The sequence below is a fragment of the Poecilia latipinna genome, unplaced genomic scaffold (genome assembly GCF_001443285.1).
Source record: "Poecilia latipinna isolate Pla-1442-1.1 unplaced genomic scaffold, P_latipinna-1.0 Scaffold1398, whole genome shotgun sequence".
In the NCBI taxonomy this organism is placed as follows: Eukaryota; Metazoa; Chordata; class Actinopteri; order Cyprinodontiformes; family Poeciliidae; genus Poecilia; species Poecilia latipinna.
Window position 1 is genome coordinate 19,155 of NW_015114014.1, and position 24,654 is coordinate 43,808.

The following is a 24,654-nucleotide window of genomic DNA, read 5'->3' on the forward strand; positions in this document are numbered from 1 at the left end:
TGTAGATGTGAAATCCTGGTAAAGACGTTTTCGACAAACACTTCCTGAAAAATGTGGAACTGCAAAGAGGTTACATAAAAATGCATGCCGCATTTTCAGATTTTTCTTGATACAAAACGTGAAGCCATGAATTTTCCTTCCACTTCCCGATTATGCAGAACCTTGCAGTGGTAAAATCTCCTAGAAATACATTAAAGTTTGTTTATTTATTATTAGTGTGAATATTAGTATGCAATTTCTTTGAATGGGGGTTCAAAGAAATACTTATCCTTGTGTGACATTTAAGATTATTTTTGCTTTCAGTTTTTCCTTGGTGCGTGCGTGCGTTTATTTGTTTGTAATACCTTGTGGGGACGATTTTCCTGACATACTACGTTGTGGGGACCAATTGCTCCTTGTGGGGACCGGAGCCTGGTCCCCACAAGAGGAAACCCTGTTTTTGGGTCAGGGGTCAGAGTTAGGGCTAAGGTATGAATTGAGTTTTGGTTAGGGTTAGGTATGTGATGGTTGGGGTTAGGAAAAGGGTAAAGGTGGTTTAGGCTGTAGAAATGAATGGAAGTCAATGGAAAGTCCCCACAAAGATAGCCATGCAAACATGTGTGTGTGTGTGTGTGTGTGTGTGTGTGTGTGTGTGCGTGTGTGTGAGCCCCTCCTGCCTTGTCGCCCCGACTGTCTGTGTATTTGTACATTTAAGGCCAATGACCCGTACGCCTCCTCTCCGCCGCCCCCGGTGACTCAGATGGGAGTCTACTTACGGAGTACATGGCCTTGACCATTCTGGTTGCTGTAGAGACGTTGGCTGCCTCCTCCTCCAGGCTGTGGGTCTCTTTGTTGACTGTTTCTACCTTGATGTCTGGTTTACCGAGTGTGACACCTCGGTGACCTGGGAAAAAAACAATTTTCACAATATGGTGCAATGTAAAAGAAGTAATACAACCCAAAACTGAATCATATTTATTTTGGAATATATCTGTTAAAATGCATCAAAATTCTTAACTATGAAAAAAATTTACTTACACACAACAGTTAAAGCTGCAGTATGTAACTTTTATATAATTTTTTTTTTTTTTTTTTTACATTTTTGTTTGGCATCTGTGAAAAAAATCGAGCTCCTCCGCCCCAGTGCTTCCAGTGCTAACTGGAAACAACCAATCAGACCCAGGAGGAGGGTCTTAGCGCTGTCAATCATCCACTCCACTCCACATGGCTGTCTGCTATGCTGCAGCATCTTCCTGAGTCTGTTGTGAATGCTAATGCTGGTTAGCATGCCCATTTATAACAGCGGTTTGTTTCTCCATCATTAGCACATTGAGCAGTGAGTACATCAGGTTGATTGACAGCACTAAGCCCCTCCTCCTGGCTCTGATTGGTCATTTTTGGTCAGATGACGATAGCAGTTCATTTAGGAAGTGGAGGAGATCGATCTTTTCACAGATTATCTGTCTCATGTTACACTGTCTGAATATATTGACAGTTTTAACAAATATGCAAAAAACTTCTTAAAGTTACATACTACAGCTTTAAATACATGGATATGACATGGTTTGTTTATGGAAATGGAAGTAGGTTTGAACAAAATGGCAAATACTGGATCTAGGGCCACTCAAAAGAAAAACACAGGCTGAAATGGAATATTTCTATTCCGAATTATACGTTTTCTTTGCTAATTACAAACTAAGCATCACATTTTGTTTAAAAAAATCTCCATTGGTTTAATATTGTTTCGTTATTTTTGAAGAACTGCACTTTACAAGTCTACACAAGTGAACACTCAGTGTTTGCCAACATGAGCAACTCCCTTCCGCTGGCAGAAACCTTAAAAGAAAAGATTCCCATCTGTGAAGTCTCGCGCTCCATCGCAGACAACAAACAGGAGACTGTTTATCTGCAGAGACGACAATGTTTGTTTGAGTTTCTCTTTCTGAACGATATCTCTTCTGTAGCCGTGTTTATCAGCTCTGAACCAGAGTATGTACTTTTATCCCCTGAAAATCCCTCTGGGGACTCTGCCAGTCACCTTCAACGTCTTTTCCTGTTTCTTTATTTCCGGTGAAGCAGCTCGAAATTAAACATCTGAAAGCCACAACAGGGCTTTTAGATCTCTGGTTTGACGAAGCGTGGTGTGTGCTCATAATTACTAATTGGATTGCCGCTGGCTATAGAAATAACACATATAGAAATTCATGATTTAAATGCCATTCACCTTTAAAGGCTTTTGTTTCAGAGCTCTTATTTATGTTGCCACTTTATCCTGCGTGTGCAAGAGGCAAGAGAATATCAAGCAAGTCAATGTCAGCAAAAGGAAATGAAAACATAAAGTGGGCGATTTAAGGCCGATTGCCATATAGCATGAATATTCATTAATCTCATTTGAATAAAATGCTGTGCTGCTGGCATATGTCATTAACTTCGTGTAACATAAAAATGACAGAGCAGGGGTTGTTGATGAAAGACAGACTAACAGGCAGAGTAAGTGTGAGCATGTCCATAAACAAACATAAAAAAAAAAAACACAGTTTTCAACTCACTGCCTTTGCGTTGGCGGTAGAAGAAGAAGGCGAGTGCCAGCAGAATCACAAGCAGCAGAATGGAGGAGCCCACTGTACTAGCGGCGATAATTCCCACTGGAACAATATCTGAAACGAACACAAGCAGAAGAAGGTCGGGGGTTGAGGGACAGCTGCGGCTTCGCTGCTGCACAAAAACTTAACGAGGATGCTGCTCAGTTTTAAGGGAAAATCCTTTTTTGTGTCCTCGCTCAAAGCTGAATCTCTGAGGGCTGGTTATGTTGATAAGGCGAGCTCGTCAGACAAGGGGATGAAAACGCTTTCAGTGGACGTGTGTAAAGAAAAAATCCAAAACTCTGTCGCTCTCTGAGATGTTTTGGTAGATTTTCTAAAGCCTGTGGAATGCAGCGGCGCAGAGAATAAGAGCAGGATCAGACTGACAGAGCATGGAGAAACCATTTTCTCCAATATAATGTAAGATCTGAGATTTCATAACAAAACAGCCACCAAGAAAAGACGAGGAACACGCAGTGGTCCGTCTGAGTCACACAACTTCATCTGTTTCAAAAGGGAACTGGTTAAAACTAAAGTTTTTATTATTTTCTTTATCACATCAGTCTTAATCTTTGATAAAAACAGAAAAGTCAACAAATCTCTGATGGAACATTTTAATATTCTGTCAACGTTTTCTATCCAACATTGATAGAATATTAGAGTGGAACTAGTCTACTTTAATTTGAACTCACATTTTTGTGCAATTATGATCAAATATTATGAACAATTAGATTTTCAATGCCAGTATTTGTTTCTACCTAATGTAAAATACTTTAAAACTAGGTTGTATATTTTATGTCCAAGTCTTTTGTCTTTTTTAATGCCACCACATGTAATCTCAGTTATTGCAGCCAGGTGTGCACACATCTCAAAATTGTGCAAAGGGTTCATAGTGGACATTTAAATGCCTACAAACAAAATCAAACATCAACCTCAGGATTTAGAGCCCTCTTATGATAATCTCAAATTTACCAGTTAAAAACAGATTGAATTTGAGTGCATGTAAGAGAACATGGCAGAAAACTGAGGTAAAATTCTGCAGATTGCTAGAAAACATTCTGGTGCAGATATGAAACTCAAAACCAAAACACACAAGTACTAAGCATGCAGTGCTAAAGTAGTAACAGATACAGGGAAATCAAGTTTTTAAAAAATTCTGCGATTCAGTGAATCGTGGACATCCTGATGATTGAAAAGAGGTTTTAATTCTGTTTATGTAAGCAAGCACTGTTAGGATCCAGCATACCTTTCTCCTCCAGGGTAATGATCATGGTTCCAGGTCCAAATGAGTTCCAGGCGGTGCAGTTGTACGGAGAGTGAAAGTCAGACTCCATGACGTTGTTGATGGTCAGGGTGGAGAGGACGGCGCCACCTTGGGACTGGGGTTTGCTCTGCTCCACCGTGTACCGCTCCATCAGAGTGCCTTTTTCCTTCTCCCAAACATTCTCCTTCCACGCCCAAACCTGTGGAAAACAAAACCAAACCGACTTCAGATTGGGACACAAAAACATCTACAGTTTGAACACAGCTCCTTCGAAGAGGATAACAATCATGCTAATTTCACTTCATCCCAGAATTGATAACTACAAAAAAAAAAAAAAAATCACATCTAGAAAGACATGGTCAAGAATAAATATTAAAAAACTGGTTATGTTGGTGTTGATGAAGGTTAATTGCACCTAATTCTCATGTTGCAAATTCAGGAAGTGGAAAGGGAATGAATTCCTCATGAAGGAATCAGAAGGCAGATAACACGCTGAAGCAGGTGTACATGGGTGTTCAAATCTCAAGCAGGTTTTGCCACTTAAAATGTGCCAAGGAGGAATTTCCAGCATATTAAATATGGAGCACTACAACATCAAATATGCATCCAGCCATATTTTAGGCTTATGTTCCTTTTAAATGATGTTGGAAAAAAAATAAAAAATGACTCATTGAGTTACAAATCCAAAATCCCGCCAATATTTCGCTTTTATTTCTTGACAGTTTTATCTAATGCGTCCTTTTGTCTGTCTGTACTGCCGACTCCTCTAAATCTCTCTTTCTAACAATAATTATGTTGCATCGCTTCTGTCTGGGTCTGTTTTATTTTTATTTTTTGTTTTTTTGCTGTTTCTGAGTCTGTCATTGCCTCATTGCACACGTGCACAAGCACGCACACAGCACCGCACTCCATATTTTATGAGTCCCCGTGTCTCTGCATTAAGCCTGGACTATGATGTCGTATCGCATTATACGCTCTGGGCTCGCTGGCAGTGCAGCAGTGGGCTGAATCGCTCTAAAAGCTCTGATTTCTGTCACGTCGGCACTGCACAATTGGATAATTGACGCTGAAAGGTACAAAATTTTACTCTCCCTCAATCCCTCTTCCTCTGATTTCAATTTATTGCTCCCCCACAGCCCTCTTCACTCATTCTAGACGTCAAACTGAAATAATGGATTTATTCTTTTTTCCCTTTGTTGCTTCTTTTTGTTACGGCTAAAGATTCCTCTATTTTTCCTCTCGAAGGTTTCAATAACATATTACACTGCCAGGATCTTATAAAACATTCAGTTCAGAATAAATTGTAGTTTTATCGAGCATTGCTTCCAGTGATTTCCAGGAAAAGGTAGAAATGAAAAAACAAAAACAAAAAACAAACCCTGGCTTAATCCATTTTTATTCTGAAAAATTGAAGGGAAATTTAATTACAAATTTCCAAGAAGCCAATGTGAGAGGCACTCCTTTCAATCATACCCTTTGTGTAATACATCAAAATTAAACAATGAATACTTACGCCTGAGCTACTTTCAGAACCTTACTGGATTTATTTTGGGATTTTAAGTAACAGAAAAACATGTTTTTCTAACAAATGAAAGCTAAAACTGTGGCTTGTATTTGTATTCAACTCATTTAATTAGATACCACAAAATAAATCCTGAACAACTTGTTGCTTTGAGATGTTACTTCTTAGGGAAAGTAAAGACTTCTCCTGTGTGTAATTTGATCTCAGTATAAATCCTTCCCCTCCCTGAAGGCCTCAGAGGTTTGTTTGAGAAGATTAGTGAGTAAATTTGGAGAAGTTCAGGCTGTATAAACAGTTTTTTCAAGGAGTTTTATTTCCTATTACCCTCACAAAACTTCTACCGGAAGCATTCACATTAATTATTGGAAGTAGGCACAGAATATTTGACGCATTGCCAGCTGTTTAGAAGAACACAACACATCTAGTCATCATTTATCTATACCTCTTAATCCATGCAGCCTCATCCGACATACTGAGTTGAGAAAAATGTGACAACCTGGATCACAATTAATCTATTTTTTATGAGAAGTCTGCAGTCAGAGGATAATAAAAAAATGCAGTTGCCTTATTAAGTCGAACTATTTCACATGTCTCAAGCTGAAATTCACTTTATCAGCTCCAAATGTACAAAACTCAGCAAACAGACTTTTATTGAAAACTAAGCGTGAAGAAATCCTAACTCCAGGGGCATATCTTTTTGCAACACTTCCCATTAATATTTAAAAATGTTTTCAAAATACCACTTTGAACCTTTGACTTTCTGGCATCAACCTCTTATGCATCTGACCTTTTGGTAACCCAGTCTTCAGCAGGAAGACTGTCGTCCTCCGGCAGAGAGCTGTAAATTCTTCCAGCCAAAAACGAGAGCTAACAGAGAATCAAAGTTCCTAAACTCTGAAGGGATCCGGCCGAGGCTGTCAGGTCAGCAGCGTCACTGATCTCTTTCAGAGCTCGTTTTCAAACCCCGTTTAAATGTCAGCTTCCTGCATTCAAGTGGATCTCAGAACATAAACTATTTCATAGTGCAACGCTGTATTGGTCATTCTTCTTTTATTGATAAATGTTGCCATGACGTATCTGATATCTACATCGTTTATGTTGTAGATATAAACATAAACGTTTATGTTTATATAAACATAAACATATATAAACATGTATATGTTTATATATGTATATGTTTAGATTAATAAGTGTTATAGACAAAACACTTATTGTGTTTTGTCTATAATGCTGTGGGGGAAAATTTACAAAGCTATCTGCTTAGCAAGATCTCTGCAATTCAGAATTTGCAACGACATCTAATTCTCAATCAGCACACAAAGGAAGATCTGCTCCAAAAATGGCTAAACCAAGCAAATATCGCCTCTCTGTGATAATACGGTTTGCCTAGGTAGACAAAGTCTGGCAGCAGCAGAACAAATTACATTGGATTCTTTAAGACGCTGTTTGTCACATGCAGACAGGGGAGAAAAAGGGAAACACAGAAACACAAAGCAGGGACCAAAGATACGGCAAACTTGATATGCTCTTTTATATTTGATATTTTAGCAAATAATTTTGTTAATCACAGACATTGTCTGATTGTCTTTGAGATGTGGAAGTATAACGTTATCATCCTGCGACTGAAACCAAAAGCCTGGATGGATCATTTTACTGTTTTTCACAATTTTGCAGGGGTGAAATGAAACCATCCACATCATTTAGTGATAAAACATTTGGAAACCTCTGTTAGGAAATACTTTCCACCCTCTCCATGATCACTTCTGCATCTGCGATGTTTAGGGCTGCTGAAGAGAGGACAATGGCAAGCGGACACCAAAAACAGATGGAAGTTTAGCTGCTTAACTTTGGTTGGCGTGTCTGAGTCTACAGTTTGCTTTGGAGTTCCAGTGCAGAAATGAGCCATATGCAGAGGGGGCAGAAAATGGAGCAAAGTGCAGAGCTTTGGTCATTTCTCCTTCTGTTTCTCTGGTCACTGAAGTTGCAGACACTAGATTGGTCCAAACATCTAGAGAAAATGATGTGTAAAGTTGCTTATATTCCTCAGGCACATTTTTCTAAAAATCTACCTGAATGAAAGGTTTTAAAAAGAAAGTATGAAAAGCTATGAATACTCTGAAGTTATTACAATAAAGGTGGGCTTTCTAATCAGTGAAATGTGGGTACAAAGGATGCAAACATCAAACTGGAGAAAGTTGCTTTTTACAATTGCTATACAGAGTGCAATCCATTTCTTGGAGTGAATATCATCTAAATGTACATTTCTAAACAAAATCTACTCTAATTAGTGGCTATAAATTCCATTTTGCAAAAGTTCAAAAGTAGATTATGGAAATGACACAATTCTGCTTCCAGTTGGCAGAGGATGTGGACCAACCAGCTATTTTGTAATGACCACTCACATTTGCCACCTGGTGCCCTTTAGTGCTTACTGCAGCTACTCTGTTTTCCATTAATTAAATTACTTTAGCCTCCCTTAATGCTGCAGCGGCACTTACTGAGGCGTTACTGCTTAAAAAGCGTTCCAAATGACCAACTACATCTGTAGAGGTCATTACTTTCAGCATTGGGCTACTGGCAAAGAAAAGGAAGAAAGATTTGTGGAAAATTGGTTATCATTTATTGCAAAGCTGCAAATTAGATGTCAAGATTTTTTTTTTTAATGTTAAAACAATTTTCTCCACTTGATGATTTTAGGCTGAAAGCTCTCATCCGATGTCACTTAAAAATGAAACATTTTGGAATCTGTATCTGAATTGTTCTAATTTTCTCTGCTGCATTGGCTTCAGTCTGATCCTCTTTGACTTCAAACACACACCTCAGCAGCTGTTTTCATGAGTCCCACCTCCCTCTACAGAGGAGAAACAGCTTGTTCTCACATATTAGTGACACTCTTGGAGAACAGTGTCGCCTCCATCTTGTCTTTTACCCCGAGTGACACAAGCTAAAGAGAGAGAGTGTTTTCCAGGTGAGCTGGGAGCTTTGATCAGGATTCCCTGTGAGGGAGATGCAATCACAAGAGGTCAAGCAACTCTAGAGAAGATTACAGCTTCAGAGGACGGACTTACAATCTTATCAGGTGGGGGGGTGCTGGCGATGTAACACTTGATCCCTCCTTTTTCACCTCTGACAGCGTACTGAACTGGATCACTGGAGATGATGGGGGGGCCTGGGAGAGACACGACAAGGCAGAAAAGGGGATTACTCATACACACCTGAGGTGCTCCGAGGTTAAATCACATTCAAAAGCATAATGGAGAAAGAAAGAGTAGCATGCTAGAGTCAAAATCTGATGTGTGTGGGCAGCCGCCGCACACTTGTCACGGCTGCAGAGAGCGGCAGTCACGCTATTCGCTCTTGAGACTGGTTGCTCGACTTCAGGCTGACATTTTTTCTAGATTCCCGCAGGATAGGATTCAATTTTACTGTTTGTTAATCACGTGATTTTGATGGTCAGGATAAAAAGGGAGCAGACGGGAAGGGGAACGATACAACAGACAAAATTGCCATGACAGGTGCCGCCATTTTTTTTGTTTTCTTAACCTAGCCTACGCTTAAAAGAACTACATGACCCAGAAGCCCACAGTGCTGCCGCTGGCTGCACTCTGCTGGGATTCAAAGAAGAAGAGCAATGAGGATCAAACATCAAACCATGAATGACTGAGCTGATACGCCTCCAGTCTCTTCTCGACTTCTGGTGGGAGAGGTCAGGTGGATGGTGCCAGACGCTGCTGGCAACATGAGGTTCTCACCAAAGTTTCAGTTTTGCTGGGAAATGTTCAATCCAGATTCACTTTTGTTCCAACATAGATATGTTCCTGAGCTTATTATGGAAAAACATGCTGGATATTGGATATTACATGACTGTGGCAATTTTGATAGTTCGCTGTAACTAGATGAAGATTAAAGTAGACTCATTTTACAGGAGTATGACCTGATAAAATATAGTGTTGAAAGAATAAATGAAGAAAAACAATCAGAGCGAGAAAAGAGCGGGAGTCATTTTACCGGAGAGGGATGGGACAGAAATTTTGTGTTTTTACTCTTTCCCAGGATCGGGATTGAATAAATATTTTTTCTGAGAGTTTGATGGGACAGGAGAATCCACTCCTGTACCACCCTATACTCTGTACCCTATGAGCTCGGTGTTGCATACAAAACAATTTGACACTGTTTTCCATCAAGCAGTTTACTGTGACACAGACTACGCGTACACGGTAGACCATGTGGTGTCTGGTGGACGTCTGCATCGAGTCTGCCTCCCAAGTATCCCGGCCCATTAACTCATATCCCTTACCTAATTCCCTTCAGTCCCCATATCCATCTCTGTTGTTACTCATCTCCACTTACCTCAGTCCTCATTCCCCCCCTTTCTTCATCCCAACCTCCATCCTCTCTCAAACACACCTCCCTCATTGATACAGACCTTATTCACCAGACCTTATTCCTTCCTCTCTCATCTTTAACTTTATCCTGCATCTCTATGCTTCCACCAATAATCTTTCATACATCACCCAGATCTCCCCTAACATCCCTTCCTCATCCCCATCTCCTTACCTCCTTTACCTCATATTTCTTAACATTTTCCATAGGTAGAAATCTGGGATTTCCTTATTTTGCTTAGGAAATGGATTTCCTGAGACAGAATCCCCATTTGTATCTCAATCTCAGTAGCTTTCAGCAGAAAGACTCCAGATGATTCTATCAAAATGTACCAACTTTTGTCTTCTACAACGTCTTCATCTCTCTTGAGTAAATCCTTTAAAGTGACACTGTTCTGGCATGGCCCTTGCTATTGAATTACTCAGTCAGCCAACAAGCAAGGACATACAAAAAAGAGCTGCAATCCACTTGTGCAGAATGATTATTCTTCAGGAAATGCATCTCATCAGTTCTTCTGAGCTTATTCTACCCGTAAAGTTGAAACATCTGCTGGGAAACAGATCTGAAATGCTCACCTGTAAGACTTTTACCTCCAATGTTTTGGATCAAATAAGTGTAGCAGACTTTGCTAAACATTTTTTTTTCCCTTTTTGCACATTCAAGCTGCCTCGGGCCTTTCACATCTCTTACATTTGGTAAATGGTGCTAACATAACAGTCAGTATCATGTCAGAGAACCCCCTGCATTCGAAGTGTCAGAGCATTGTTAACTGAATGTGAAGGAATAATCACTGAACGTTTACGGCAGCAAGTTGTCAGAAAAAAAAAAAAAAAAAAACCTGTTCAGACATTTTTCTTTTCTCCACAATCTGGGACATAAATTCAGAATCCTTTAAGTCTGATTATTCCACAAAAATGTTTATTATTTCAAAAGCAACTTATGAAACTCCAGCAGAGGCAAGATTGTGTAATTTGTTGGTTTTACCGACACTTTGAGCAAAGTCACATAAAATCTGCTTACAGCAGCGCTGTCGCTCTCTGTCAACCTGAATAAAACAGTGTGAATGCAGTGACTGTGACACAGTCTCCTGTTCTGTGATGAGACAAGACTAAATAAAAGTTACAAGGACGTGACTCGGCTGCTGCGGGGGGGCACACAATTAAAGCCCGATATGATCCGATCAAGCTTGATACAAAACAGTAAAGCAGCTGTGAAACCAGCAGGGGAAATCCAAAGCTGAGATATAAATCCGAAGCTAAGCTCATGAGTATCTGTGGCAGGGCAGTGTTTAACCAAGTGTCAACTGCAGTCTTGACCCAGCAAAAGCTGTCGCACATGGTTAGCTGTGCCGGGCCGGCTGATGTTATATGCAGTGACTTCTCTCTGCTAAAGTATGAATAACTCCTCTTAGAGGATGCAGCCGGATTTGTGTGATCACTAAAAGGAAGTGGATATTGTGATGTTTCTGTTCATATTAAAAGGGACCTACTGTGCAAAATTAATATTTTGCATATTTTTGTACTTCCATTTGCTTCTAGGACATCCAGATGTTTTTTGGCAAGAAGTTTTTTGGTGTTCCATATGTAACGTCACAAATCAGCTGGCACTGCCCCTCTCACCTAGCAACCCCAGCAGAACTGCAGGGCATTTAGTCAGCTGGTTTTACCACCGTACAATGGCTGCTGGAAAAGACAAATGTTTTGTTGTTGACTTACTACCTAAGAACTACTTGCTGCATTCTTGTTTGTGCAGGAGGCTCTACTTCTGCTTTTCAAAGATGTACAGCTGTAAAACTGCACATCCGTTAGCAGCCATTTTCACATACGAGTGTAAACGTTGAGGTGTGGGGCGTGGCTAGCAGCAGCTTATGTGGATTTAAAGTGACAGGAGGTCCTTGAACAGCTCATTCTGAAAGTAGCTCAAAACATGCAGAACTCAGTAAGCTAAAATCTTGTTATTCAAGAAAGATTTTGGGCAAAAAATGTAATGAACATATTTTGTATAACCCATAGACCTTTCCTAATATGTTCAAAGAAACACAGGTCATCTTTAAGTCTTTTTTAATTGGGGGATTAGGTTTTGTAGTTTCAAATAAGTTTAATCATGAAGCTAGCTGATATTAAAATACTGGCTTCTGCAAAATATTGGGCTGGAGGAAATATTTATTGTATTTTGTCAGTTTGGACCAGCGTTGCAGAGGAACAGGTTAGGCAACGTCAACAGAACCTATTCACATTTAATACTGTGCGCAGCAAAATTGTTGCCTTCACCTGTCAGAACTGCAGAAAATCACCAAATAATCATCTGTAGACTTTACAAATAGGTTCCTCAATTAAATCTGCACAACACAGAAGGAGATATTAAATGTCTGATTACAAATGAAAATATGACAAGTGCTGCTTACTTTGTATTCAATCCTCTGAGTTTTGGTGGAATTAAAACTGTGTTTTTTTTTTTGTAAGAGTATCTCCACTAGCTCTGCACGTCTCAAGATTTTTGCTCATTCTTCTTTGAAAAATAACTCCAACTCAAGACTGGGTGGTGAGTGTCTCAGAATGACAGTGCTCAATTCTTGTCATACTAACTTTTTAAAATTTGTTAAAAATTTAGAGAACCATGTCATCTACTCTGTGGTAGCCTACAGCATAAGAGTGACATTTTTATACTTTACAACCACAAAGCTTAACCTGTATGAATATTTCTTTGAGGCACTGGACTTTTAGATTTTATAGTCACTCGTACACATCTGAAATAAAGTCAGATCTGGAACCCCTCCTGCATCATTTAAAACAAACATAATTTGTTGTTGTCCTTTTGCCCCACAGCCTCATTCATTCCACAGCTGCATGCGCTCTGAATTGGCAGACGTGTTTTACTGGATGCCCTTCCTGCCCCCTTGATTGTCCCTGGGAAGGAAGGGAGTGGGGTTTGAACTGAAAGCCTCCAGGTCTGCAGCCAACCTGCTCTGCCACCCAAACCACTGTTTGACCTGCATTTAATTTAAGAGCTAAAAATTCGTTGCCTTGCACTTTTATTATCTTTTGATGTTTTCACAACTGATAGTCTGGTAGACTGGGTTCTATTTGGAACCAAAACTGCATTATTTGTTACATTTTCAGATGGTGAGGTTCACTTTCACACTGCACTGTCAAACAAACCAAATGGTTTGAGCAACCAGTTCACTATCTTGCCTGCGGGGGCGCTGCATCAAGAACTATTGAAGGAAACAACATAAAAACATCTGAACAGATGCTAATATTTACAGTCTTTCTTATCTTCGCTCTTAGGCTTAAAACCAAATAGTCCCAAGGAAAATGAATTAAAATACTGGATTGCTGCTTTAGCTTGTCAAGTAGCATTGCACATTGGTATTTAGCTTCTCAAGCTGCATTTTTTTTCAAATACATATGCTGTCAAATAATTTTAAGTTATGCTCTACAAAAACAAATAAAATCTGTCCAAGATGAGTCCATGAGTACTGAACCATGAAGCGGAGGTGTCCACTGCTGTCATTCAGGTTTTGACAATTATGTATGAAAAAATGTTTTGGAAAACATCTTAAAAATTTAAAAGTTGACCAAATGTGAACTAAGCAACACAGGCATATGAAAAATAATATATTGAGAATAACATAACGACACCAAACAGAGATCATGGAGGTCTAAGTGGTTTAATTATTCATCTTTCCAGCTTGGCACATGTTCAAAATTCAGCTCCGTGAGGGTAGATCTGTTTTACACCCTCCATGTTTCTGCTAATATCAGCATGACTATAAATAGCAGCGTGTGCAGATATGAACTGACCGTTGACAGTAAGCGTAACCTCGATCTCTCCCACTCCGATGCGCGGCACGATGGCCTTGCAGACATACTGGCCTGCATCGGCCTGGCTCACTGACTTCAAATGCAGCTGGTTGTTGTTGCTGAGAACCTGGAAACACATAAATAAAGAACAAGACAGCTGGTTGTGATGTAAAGATATTCAGGAAGGGAACAATAAAGAGAAGGAGTATGGAAGGAGGAGGATCTATGTTTAATTCATAAAACATGTTGATTCACTCAGCAGGCTCCATTAGGTTTTTTCCCCAAGCCTTTTCTTAAATGGTTGGGGCATGAATTAAAGATTTAGAAGTCTCAGAACTAATAGTAAGTCCTTTAAGTGAGCAAACACTTCAGAAATCTGCCTCCTTAATGCGCAGTGAAGCCAAATTCTTCAGTACCTTCCAGAATTATTGGAACTCCTGCTGGGGATGTGTGCAAAAGCACTGAAATAGATTCCCTCTATAGAGACTTGGTGGCCCTAAGATGCCTCTCTTAGCTTTAAGTCTCAAACAAAAAGCTTTGGAGATTGTTTTTTTCTACCTCCCTTACCATTTTCATTATATTAGTTATCGCTGTGACTATAGGTTTTGGTAAGTTTAGTGTATTTCGTCCCATTTGGAAGTTGTGGGGGGACATAAATAATATAAATGTATACATTCTGTTGATGTGCAGTTATTGAGGCTTTTTTTCCATGCTGTGCTCTTACCATGCTGGAGCCCTTTTTAGTCCAAGTGAGGGTAAGAGGAGGGTTTCCAGCCCACTTGCAGTTCAAAGTAACATCTGAGTACACATCCACTGTTACTGGTCTGGGCTCCACCACCAGAATTGGACCAACTAAAGAAAAAAGAAAACAAACGACAAAAAAGGGTTACATTCTCAAAAGAAAAGCAAGCTTAATTATCATCAACTGACTACAAACTCTTAACAATAAAGAAAATTAAATACTGTTTCTTCTTTATTTTGAAAAGATGCACAGTGTTCATGAAGCTAAATACTGTCAAAATTGAAATTATAATATGAAATTGAGGCTTTTAGGGATGAATTTAACTGCTCTTTCTTCAGGAGTGTAAAGATCACACAGCAACTTAATAAAATTTTCACCTGAATGCAAAGACAAGCCATATACTTTGTGGGGAAAGGGTTTATCATCAGACGAAACAAAGACTGAGCTATATGAGAACAATGACAAGATCTATGGATAAGGAGGAAGACTACAGTACAGTAGACTCAATTTGATTAGGGACCAAAACTGCAACATTTGTTACATTTCCACTGCACTGTGTCAAATGAAACTGTAATGGTGCTGCACCAATAACTACTGAAGAAGACACTGAGCGCAACTTCCTTCCTTGCAAAATCTAAATAAAAGTGAAGTGCTGTCAGATTTTAGCGATTGTAGAAGTTCTATTTCATTATTGGCAAAAGACCACAATCTATTTCTTCCGCTAGTGCTAAACTGTCATGTTAGTTTTGGATATATTTACTCAGAATGTCCTGCACTAAACTTCACTTCCTGATTTCGGAGCAGTTTCTGGTCCACTTGCATCCACAGATGCATTCGCTCTGCACCAGAATTCACTTTAACCGAAACCGACAGCTAGATTTTTAGGCGGACCAGAGTTTGCTTATTTGGTCCGCATCAGAGTTCAATTGCGCATTCACACCTCCCCAAACGGACCAAACTTTCTAGACAAACTAGAGTTCAATTAAAGTAGACTAAACAGACCGCTGTGAGTCAGCCCTAAGTCTACAGTTACATGGTTGAATCTTGGACAAACCAGAAGTGCTCCTTCATTAAAATCATTAAAATCACCTCAGATACACATAAAAGTTATAATTAGAATTGATAAGGCTTCTGGAATTAGCTTATGAAATGTTTTGAACGAGACTTAAAAGCTTTAAACCAATTATTTTAGATGAACTCTTTTGTCACTTAATACGAGGGTCATCAGAATTACACCACATAACTACAAATATCATATGGTTTGTCAGCAACTTCATTAAGCCTTTTATTTTTTTAAGTAAAACCGAAGCTATAACTTGATTTCTTATGTGAGACGCAGCTTTATTGTCCTCCTCAGCACACGAGTGTTTACTATTGACTCACAGTGCACGTCCACGAGGATGCTGACGTTGGTGCTTCCCACTGCGTTGAACACCTGACACGACACGGGCTCAGTAAAGAATGAATGATCTGCTGTGGTGACAAACACACTTTCCCTGGCCCCCTCCAGCAGCACGCCACCTTTAGCCCACCTGGCGGAGAAAAACACAACACCCTTTAACACGTTTCACACGGCTGCAAATCATTACTAAGTCGGGCTGCCTGCAGGGAATTTCAGAAGCTGTGTGAGGATCTTAATGTGGGATTTTCACTGTATGAATATAAAAGAAAATATGACTCGATTCTCATGCTCAAGGGAAACTCTGCAATAAATTAGAATAATTTCTGAAATCCATATGGTTGCTTGCCAAATATCTAGCTGAAAATCATATCACCATATTGCACATTCTCCACAGAATGACATTTTAATGCGCATTCTGTAGGCTCTGCGCCTAAGTACCTGGCAGTGTTCCCACATCAGGACCCTCTCTGATAGAGTTTCAGACCTCAGCCTTATTTTTTGCACTTTCAGTACTTCGGAGATGTCGCTTACGATAAAACTCTCCATTCGGCTACACAAAATGTTCAATAGTTTCACAAATTTTGTTCTCTAAGCAGAAATTACAATTCAGGAGCAGCTCCTCAGAGTGAACACGAGCAGATTGGAGTAGATGAAAGGAAACCCATTGGCATTGATCATCCGATCAGGCTGCTAATGTTGCACTGCAGGACCACCAACATCAAAACCTTCCTCATATCTTGAGCTACAATTAAAGCCAAATGCAGATATGAGTTCATTTAGACCTCTAGGCTGCAGTGGTTGGCAGAGGGAAGGATATTTTTAGGAATTGTTTCCAAAGGCTGGTAAAATTTGCTGAACAAATAGGGTGCTGTGAAAAAGTATTTGCCCCTTATAGATTTGTCATTTTGCTACACTTAAATGTTTCAAGTCAAACATATTTCAGTCAGTCTAAATTCAACAATTTAGATTCCAAATAAGGATGTCATAGATGAGGGCAAGAGGCTATTCAAACCAATCTGCCCTAATGTGGAGAAACTAATTTATCTACCCTAGTGACTACATCATCTGTAGAATTAAAAAACAAACAAACACTCAAACAGAACCAGTGTGACAACATGAAGTAGGCTTAACGGTCTCAAAGCAGCACATTGCACCCCCATCTAAAGAAAGAATAAAACATGCAAAAAAATGTGAAGATTATTGATGTTTATTAATCTGTAAAGGGTTACAAAACCAAAAAGGAACAAAACGACAATTTCGGAGTGACCCAGTTAAACTCCAGACCCAAATCCAATTGATACGGTAGGAAGCCACCTATCAATTATTCAAGGGTGTTTGTCAGCAACTGACTAATCGCGGTTGCAATTTGTCCGGAAGTGCACGCCCATTATCAGGAGGAACTGAACTTCCCTCAACATTCCCGGGGTTAGTTATCGCCAAGGCGCTGCGGTCAGAGAGATTTCGAGGAAAATAATAATAGGAAATCATGGTTAAATGTTGCCAGTGGGGAACATGCAACTCCGACAGCCGTTTAGAGAGTGGAATATAATTTATTGCACTTCCAAAACACAAACGTAGCCTGGAATAATGCAAGAAATGGATCAAGGCCTGCAGCCACCTAATGTCCAGTTCAATTCACTGTGATCAACGGAAACTACCACGTTCGTCTGCAGAAAGGTAAATCATAAACATCCGATTTTTGTCACTTATTGATAGTCAAATCAAAGATCAATAAGTGATGCTTGATTTTAAGTGTGCATTCCAATAGTAGCTCTATGCCAGTAAATAACACAGCAACTGTTATTTACATTTAAGCACATTTTTATGCTAATATTTATTTTTAAGCAATTTGTGAAGACCGAGTGTCACCAGCAGATATTATTTCTGTCATTACTCACCTCTTTTGTACGTGCAAAATGCGTCAAGTGTTAGCTTTTACACTATGGCCCTCATTCTTCCTCTGGCTGCCAAAGACTTTGCTTTGTCATTTATTTCTCCGTTGTTTTCCGCAAATAACCTTACAGACCTGATGTAGAACTCCTTGGGGAATTTTCTTGCCTGTCGATTTTTCTCAGTGTTGGCTAATAAGACAAAAATGACTCAAAAAATATCTGGGGTAATGTATTGAGTTCTTCTTTTGTATTTTATTGCGGGATGGCAAACAAACTTCAGGTGTATTTACTGCCACCTACCGGACTGGAATGTAAACGCATTGAGTTCCACTATGCCATTATAACGCTGTCATAGTTTTGCTCTACTTTCGCCTGGAGGCAAGGCTTGCGTCATGTCAATTTCGATATATGACTTTGAAGGCTGTTCACAATCAAAACCTTCCAATATGCATGAATTAAAGCATAAATAGCAGGCGTAAATTCTTCCAAAGTTATAAAATATAAGATAACACAACCTCCTGACGGCGGTTGTTGGACAGCACAACCAGTTGTTAGGTTTAAGAGGGCAATTACTTTCCACATATGACCATGTTAATTTGGAAAGCCTTTTTTCCATTAATATTCCAATATTTTAAAACTGCATTTATTTTTAACTGATATTAACATTGTTTTTAATGTCAGTTAATATTCTTCACAGCACTGTATTTAAAAAAAAAATTTCAAAAACCAGTCACTTAGGATACGTTTTACATGTTCTGTTTGTACATTCATATATTTTCTTTTAGTTTTGCAATCACTGACAATAATGCAAATTTGCTTTCACGGCATCAGGTCAGTAGCACAGCTTCTTCTTCTTTTAATAATAGAGGCTTCCTTACGGGGTCAGTGGCACTGTCTAACTTTAGTATTTCCCCAGGGTAATCGCTTGAATTTTCATTTCACCATCTGTGCAAACATGAGAGTTGTCATCAATCAGACCTGTAGCCCATGATGGGCGGGTTGGCGGTGGCCTGGCAGGTGAATGTGACTCTTTCTCCCTCCAGGACAGAGCGAGGTTCGATGGACAAGGTCACAGTGGGAGGGTCTGCACAGGGGGAGATACAGATGCAGAGTCTGTTGTAAGCAGAAATTGACAGAGTGAATCTCTTATTTCCTTTGCATAAATCAATGAGGACCTGAACTGAAGTCAAACAAGCCAACAAGTTTAACATAAAAAATGCTGAATTCCTGAGACGTATTTAACACGTTGGTGTCTAGCTACACAACATATAGTTCACTCTAAATTTTACTGCTTTTCAAAATATTACGGTAAAATTACTTCCTGAAATAATATGTTTGATTGCTTATGGATACAGTGGACGCCCTACTCTTCAGATTTTTCTGTGGAATGTAAATCCAAGTTATTCACGTTTATTTTTGTAGCACATTTTTAAAATATTAAAAAGGAAATGCAACTTGTCAAGAAGCACATTGCTGTTTGACCTGCTATTGGCTGGCATTTGCAAAACATTCAATCTAGAAGCTGCACAATTTCCTTGGCGCTGATTGGCTGAACCCCCAAGAGCAAAAATAAGGAAGACTGTAAATATTAGCTTCTGTAGTAATGTTTCTATTGTGCTTATTAATTCATATTAAGGTATATTTGATGTTTCAGTTATTAAAATAGGTAGTTATAAGTGTTTTTAGGGTGGGTCGATGCACTAAAGCGTACATCAGAGTTTGTTTAGCAATAATTTTAAATAAGACATATTTTAGATTTAATTGGGCATTAATGTACTTCATCTACTAGGCTGTAACTATATTTTATCTAGAAACAAGTTTAACAAAATATCCTTCTTTAAAAGGCATAACTATTTCCTTGACTTCTGATTTTGAACCATCTAGTTACATATTCACTTTTGTCGCAAAATAAATGAATAAATTCATCGACACTTTCAGAATATATTAAAAATTACATCTTTAATAATTGCTTTAGATATATAGTGAACTGTTAGGACTTTCAATAATTCTACTAATAACTGGCTAATAACCCAATAACCATTATAAAAACTACTACCCTACTCTAAATAAGGTTGTATTTTCATAATTGTCCAGTGTGAGATCTTGCAATCACAATAAAAGAGGATCTTCTAAGTCTTTATGGGTTAAAATAATTGTGCCCTTGTGGATATGGCTATTTCCAAAACCTGCATAATTAGTTGAGTGAATGTAAAAAAAAAAAAAATCCAAATGTTATCACCAAGTTATTTTTAATCAACTACACAAAAAAATAATCAAGCTTTTACAGCTCAAAGCCTGCGTGATGCTCAGACCTTTTCAAGGACTCTTTTTTTATGATAAAATAAATGATTTTAGCACAAGTTGGGATTGTAAGATGCCTAAAAAAATGTGGAGCTTATAAGAAATACATTTCTATTAAAAAATAGAGCTTAATGGCAGTCTTAAAAATTATCATTACAGCTGCTTTGCTTTGTTTTTCGTTTTCGTCCAGCTGACTGGGTCCTTTAACTCTCAACAACAGAGGAGAGCAGCAACGTACGGTGGACGTTGAGAGTGACAGTGGCTCGTTTGCCCATTGGCACTGCTGGATTGCTGGCCACACAGGTGAAATTGCTGCCGCTGTCGGTGTCAACTGGAGTGATGGGGAGATAGCTCCGGCTCGTCACTCTCTTCCTGTCTGGCAGCACCTCCTGTTTGACGAAGAAAAGTCAGAAAGGTGAAGAATGAGAACAGTGCAGGAGAAGGATGAAAAATGATGGGGGGAAAAGGGAGACGGCAAGAGACAAAATCAAGAAAAAGTGAAGGAAAAGTTATAAATTAGGTCAAGTAGAAAAGGCAAATAATAAAAAATACTTTACAGAGAGAAGAAAAAACAGATTTTTTCTCTTTTTTTTTGCCTGAATCAACCCATCTGTTGAAACAAGAAGGTTTTGTCTTTGTGAATACAGCTCCCAAATCTGTCGAGTTACTGATGGAGTAACATGAACAGAGGTGGACAGAGTACCCAAAAATTAGAGTAGCACTACTTCAACATATTTTTACTGAAGTAAAAGTCAAAGTAGCCGTCCACAAAATTAATAAAGCAAGAGTAAGAAATTATTTGGTAAAAAGGCGACTCAACCACTGATTAACAATCAAAATATTAATCATTTAATATTTAAAGATTACCTCATCAGCTGGACCAAAATATAAAGTTATGTGGAAATGTTGATATTTTAAAGACCAAAATGATAATTATGTATAAATAACATAATTACAAAATAACAAAATCAGGCTAAAGAAACATTTTTCCAAATCAGTTTCTTTCAATATAAAACTTCTGAAGTTTGAACAAAAACTGCAGGTGTTTGTGTCTGTCTGGTGGATTTTTGATTAAAACATTTGTTTTTCATTCAGTGGGTAGAAAATCCAGACATTTTGCTCAAGTAAGAGTAAAAATACTTCATAATAAAATTACTCAAGAAAAATTAAAAAGGGCAGCGCAGTAAAAATACTCCTAAAAGTAAATCTGTTCCAAAAAGCTACTCAGGTAAATGTATCTGAGTAAATGTAACTAGTTACTAGCTGACTCTGAATATGAATGAGCGGTCAGTAACGGTGCAACACAGGAGCAGGATGAAATATGCATGACCACATGTGTGTGTGGAAGGGGGATAAAACTGTCTGAGAGAGATGTAAAAACATCTGTGTTGGAGTGTGAGTGTTTGATGTTGATTCTGTGTGCATAATAAAACATGAGTGAACATATGTGAGCGCGAGGCTTGCAGGCATGATTTCACGTGATCGGGAGAGAGAACAGGATCCCGTGGAGTCTGACTGCGGGAGAAAGAGTGCAAAATATCAGAGTGCACGAGGTGTCGACCTGAGCAGCTCCTGGGTTGTCCAGAAGTGTCTCTGCGAGCGTTTTGAAGGCGGTCTCAGCTTTACAGGGTCAATAAAACATGGCTTGGATCTTTGGGTCTTTCAAGTTGCTCTACAAGCAAGTTACATATGTACAGGGCAACAAGTGTTTGGCATGTTTTTTGCTCTGTAACTTCACAGAATCAAAGAGCAGTGACTTGGTAAAGAGGAAGAGGTTTCTTTATGTACACATCCATGTTTAGTTTTTGCAAAAATATTCAGCTTTTTGGTAATTTGCTTGTGATTTTGCAATAACTTTGTTTATTTAGTTATTATTTTAACACTGTTTTCTGATTATGGATGAATAATCAATCAAATAAGTTCCTGCATCTGGATGTTTTCAGAGGAAATATCTAATTTTAGCTTTAGATAAATAAAATCTGACTATAATATACAAATAATGAAATGTATTTATGATTGAATTGAATCAGTTTTTTTTGTAAAGTGCCTTGAGATGACATTTGTTGCAACATTTCAGCACTATAGAATACACCTGAGTTGGATATTTCTTATTATAACATAAATGTAGCTTTTTTACATTAACTACATGGACTTTGTTTTGATTATTCTCCCAATTAAACATCTAGTATTGCTTGAGATATTTGTAAAACTTTTCCTGGACGGAGCCACTGGCATATTTTACTGAAACCAATAACTTAAGCCTTAAGTCATTGATAGATATTTCATATTCATTATTTCTTATGGTTTAATTTACTTATGTTAGCAACACTTCTGCTCCGTGTTTATATAGTCAAATACCTGCCATGTTCTACACCTGAATCATTTCCACTCAGCCTGAGGCACAGTGAGCTGCAGAAGCCCCTTCGGCGTTTAAAAGTAAACATGTAAATATTGCAGACAACCTTCACCTATAGCTGAGCAAAACAACAACAGCAAACAAGAAAATTCATATTTGAGCTTCTGATATGCCATGTTTTAGTCTGTGAAAACAGCTTTTCTTATATCTATCAAATACAATATCCACCTAAGGTTATGGCACAAAATGCCATAACCTAAGTGCACATGTGTTTATGTGCACTTATAAACAACAGTGAAGATATTTGCATGTAGTTTAAAAAAGCAAACATATTTTCATTGACATGTGGATGAATACTTGTGTTGAGCTGTTCATAATTTCATTATCTCATGATTGACTTTATGAAAAATATAAAATCTTTTTGAATGTTTTGTATGCTGAATAGCTTCTGTATTAAAGAGTGTGATGAAACTAACATCCATCCATGTAACCAGCAGCAGGTATGGAGCAGGTCTCTGCAGAGCAAATGTTTAAGAAAAAGAATAGTTGAAATATTTACCCAGGAGTGAATTGCAGCTGGTTGTGTCCTTTTGCAACCTTCTGTGCCGGAGTTAATTTCTGCAACTGTAACTGATTCTGAATGCTTCATAAATTCATCATAACCAAATAAATAATTAATGCTGCTTCTTCCTGCTTTTTTCATCTACATCTACCAGCTTTTTAATTTCTACCTTTCTCAGCCTCGTTAGAAATAATTAGACAAGTGGTGGCTAATGACAAATGAAATATGATTTAATATGGTTTTACTTTTCATATATTTTGTCCCTTTTTTTCAGATTTTGATATTGTCGACTATCTACTGTGGTTTGATACACAATTAGCTTTCCTTTGTTGCCTGGAAACTACTCAAAGTTTTCTGTTCTTCATATGTCGAAGATGAAAGCACAAAATCAGGCACATGGAAAGAAGGGAGATTTTTTCTAATCCCATGGCTTTTTCTCTTTGGTTTAAAAATAATTCAGCAATTTAAAAACAACAGATCCTTTGGCTGATGCTACTATGTTTATGTGAGTTTATGACTTGAGGTTATGGGTGACACATTCAGACTCTGTGACAAAAATACAATCAGCTGTTTAACTACAAAAATAAAGAACATTACATTTTATTAAAATTTCAGGTTTTCCATTCTTGGCAGTTTTTGCAAGAGATTATTGGCCATATTTTGCTGATCTTAAACAACTAGCAGCTGTTATTCACCAACCAGATTCACCGTAAGGCTGTTAACAGGTTACCATGGAAAAGTTGCTTTATATACATTCAATAGCTGTCTGATGTATATAACAAAGAGTTCACATTTTCAAATACAGTTGGCTGAAGAAACTTATTATTGGATGTTTAACTCAACATTTATTAACCTTTCAGTTCATATTAGCATCTGTTATACCCAAATTATCCAGAGTGTAGCATTTTTGAGATAAAACTTGATGCCTTTCTAACACATATTACCTTGTTTTGGGGATTTGCAAAAAGAAAAATCTTCAAAAAGAAGGTGCAACTCTTCTCTCCAACAAGTGTAACTCCATTAGGATTGAAGTCTGAATATCAGAAGAAACCTCCTCATGTTCTCTACTGCTGTTTTGTATGTTTTAGTCAATTTCCTTATTTAGATGTAATAATTGTTGTACTAGAACCTTATTTAGTCAAAAGTAAGAGTGTAGGGTCATCATTCACACTGAAATGATTGTGAAAACAAGCGATAGGAGTGAAACGTTTGACATCATCCTGCATTGTTTGACTGTATTGGTCCTGAAGAGGGTAGGTTGGTTTAATTTAAGATTTTCTTATTGTCAAGTTAAAACAGCAAATGGTGTATATGTGAGTGCATTACCATCTCCACCCAACTGGCACGCGCCTCACCAGAAATCAAGCGCACCCATCCCTTCTCAGGCCCATCAGAAACCTATAAAGTAACTCGGCACACCTGTGTTCTGAATCATCCCTTCAGACAAAGAACTCGGCTCCAAATTTCCACAGAGACGCCACTGGTAGGGACTGAACATCAAACCATTTAACCTGCATTCAGAAAACCTAATCAGTCTTGTTTATGGAATGTGTTTGTTTGTTTATTCACTGATAACTTAATGGTAAATTAATATTGTTTGGAAATTTATTTTGTTCACTATAATCTGCAAGTAATTTTGGTTCATTTGTTTGTAGGTTTTCAACCTGCTTGGTGTGTCTACTCTGACCACTCAAACAAATCATGGTGGTCTTGTATTGAAAAGTGAAGTGATTTAAAGACAAAAGAAAAGAGAAATAAAAAGATGACACTGAGATGAGTTGTTCCTGCGTCTCTTTGATGGGAGCAAGCCTTTTTCAAGTTTGGGCAGAAGCCGAGGTGTTTGAAGAGGCTAAAAGACTTGACACT

At 38.3% G+C, this 24,654-nt stretch overlaps 1 protein-coding gene and 1 long non-coding RNA gene across 3 annotated transcripts in view; one reads left to right on the forward strand and one right to left on the reverse strand.

Moving 5' to 3' along the window:
• Nucleotides 1–24,654, reverse strand: part of LOC106962315 (kin of IRRE-like protein 1) — a 118,214-nt gene that overhangs the window by 12,257 nt on the left and 81,303 nt on the right. For both annotated transcript variants that reach the window (XM_015056664.1, XM_015056663.1), the window contains exons 5-13: nucleotides 20,109–20,259; nucleotides 18,548–18,653; nucleotides 15,659–15,807; nucleotides 14,258–14,385; nucleotides 13,534–13,660; nucleotides 8,416–8,516; nucleotides 3,808–4,024; nucleotides 2,529–2,636; nucleotides 756–883 (exon numbers count right to left, since the gene is read on the reverse strand). In XM_015056664.1, coding sequence (XP_014912150.1) covers nucleotides 756–883; nucleotides 2,529–2,636; nucleotides 3,808–4,024; nucleotides 8,416–8,516; nucleotides 13,534–13,660; nucleotides 14,258–14,385; nucleotides 15,659–15,807; nucleotides 18,548–18,653; nucleotides 20,109–20,259 — 1,215 coding nt within the window. The remainder of the gene's footprint in view (nucleotides 1–755; nucleotides 884–2,528; nucleotides 2,637–3,807; nucleotides 4,025–8,415; nucleotides 8,517–13,533; nucleotides 13,661–14,257; nucleotides 14,386–15,658; nucleotides 15,808–18,547; nucleotides 18,654–20,108; nucleotides 20,260–24,654) is intronic.
• The window catches only part of LOC106962316 (uncharacterized), a 33,986-nt gene continuing 25,147 nt past the window's right edge, over nucleotides 15,816–24,654 (forward strand). The window contains exon 1 of the long non-coding RNA XR_001427955.1: nucleotides 15,816–17,354. This is a non-coding gene — a long non-coding RNA (uncharacterized LOC106962316). The remainder of the gene's footprint in view (nucleotides 17,355–24,654) is intronic.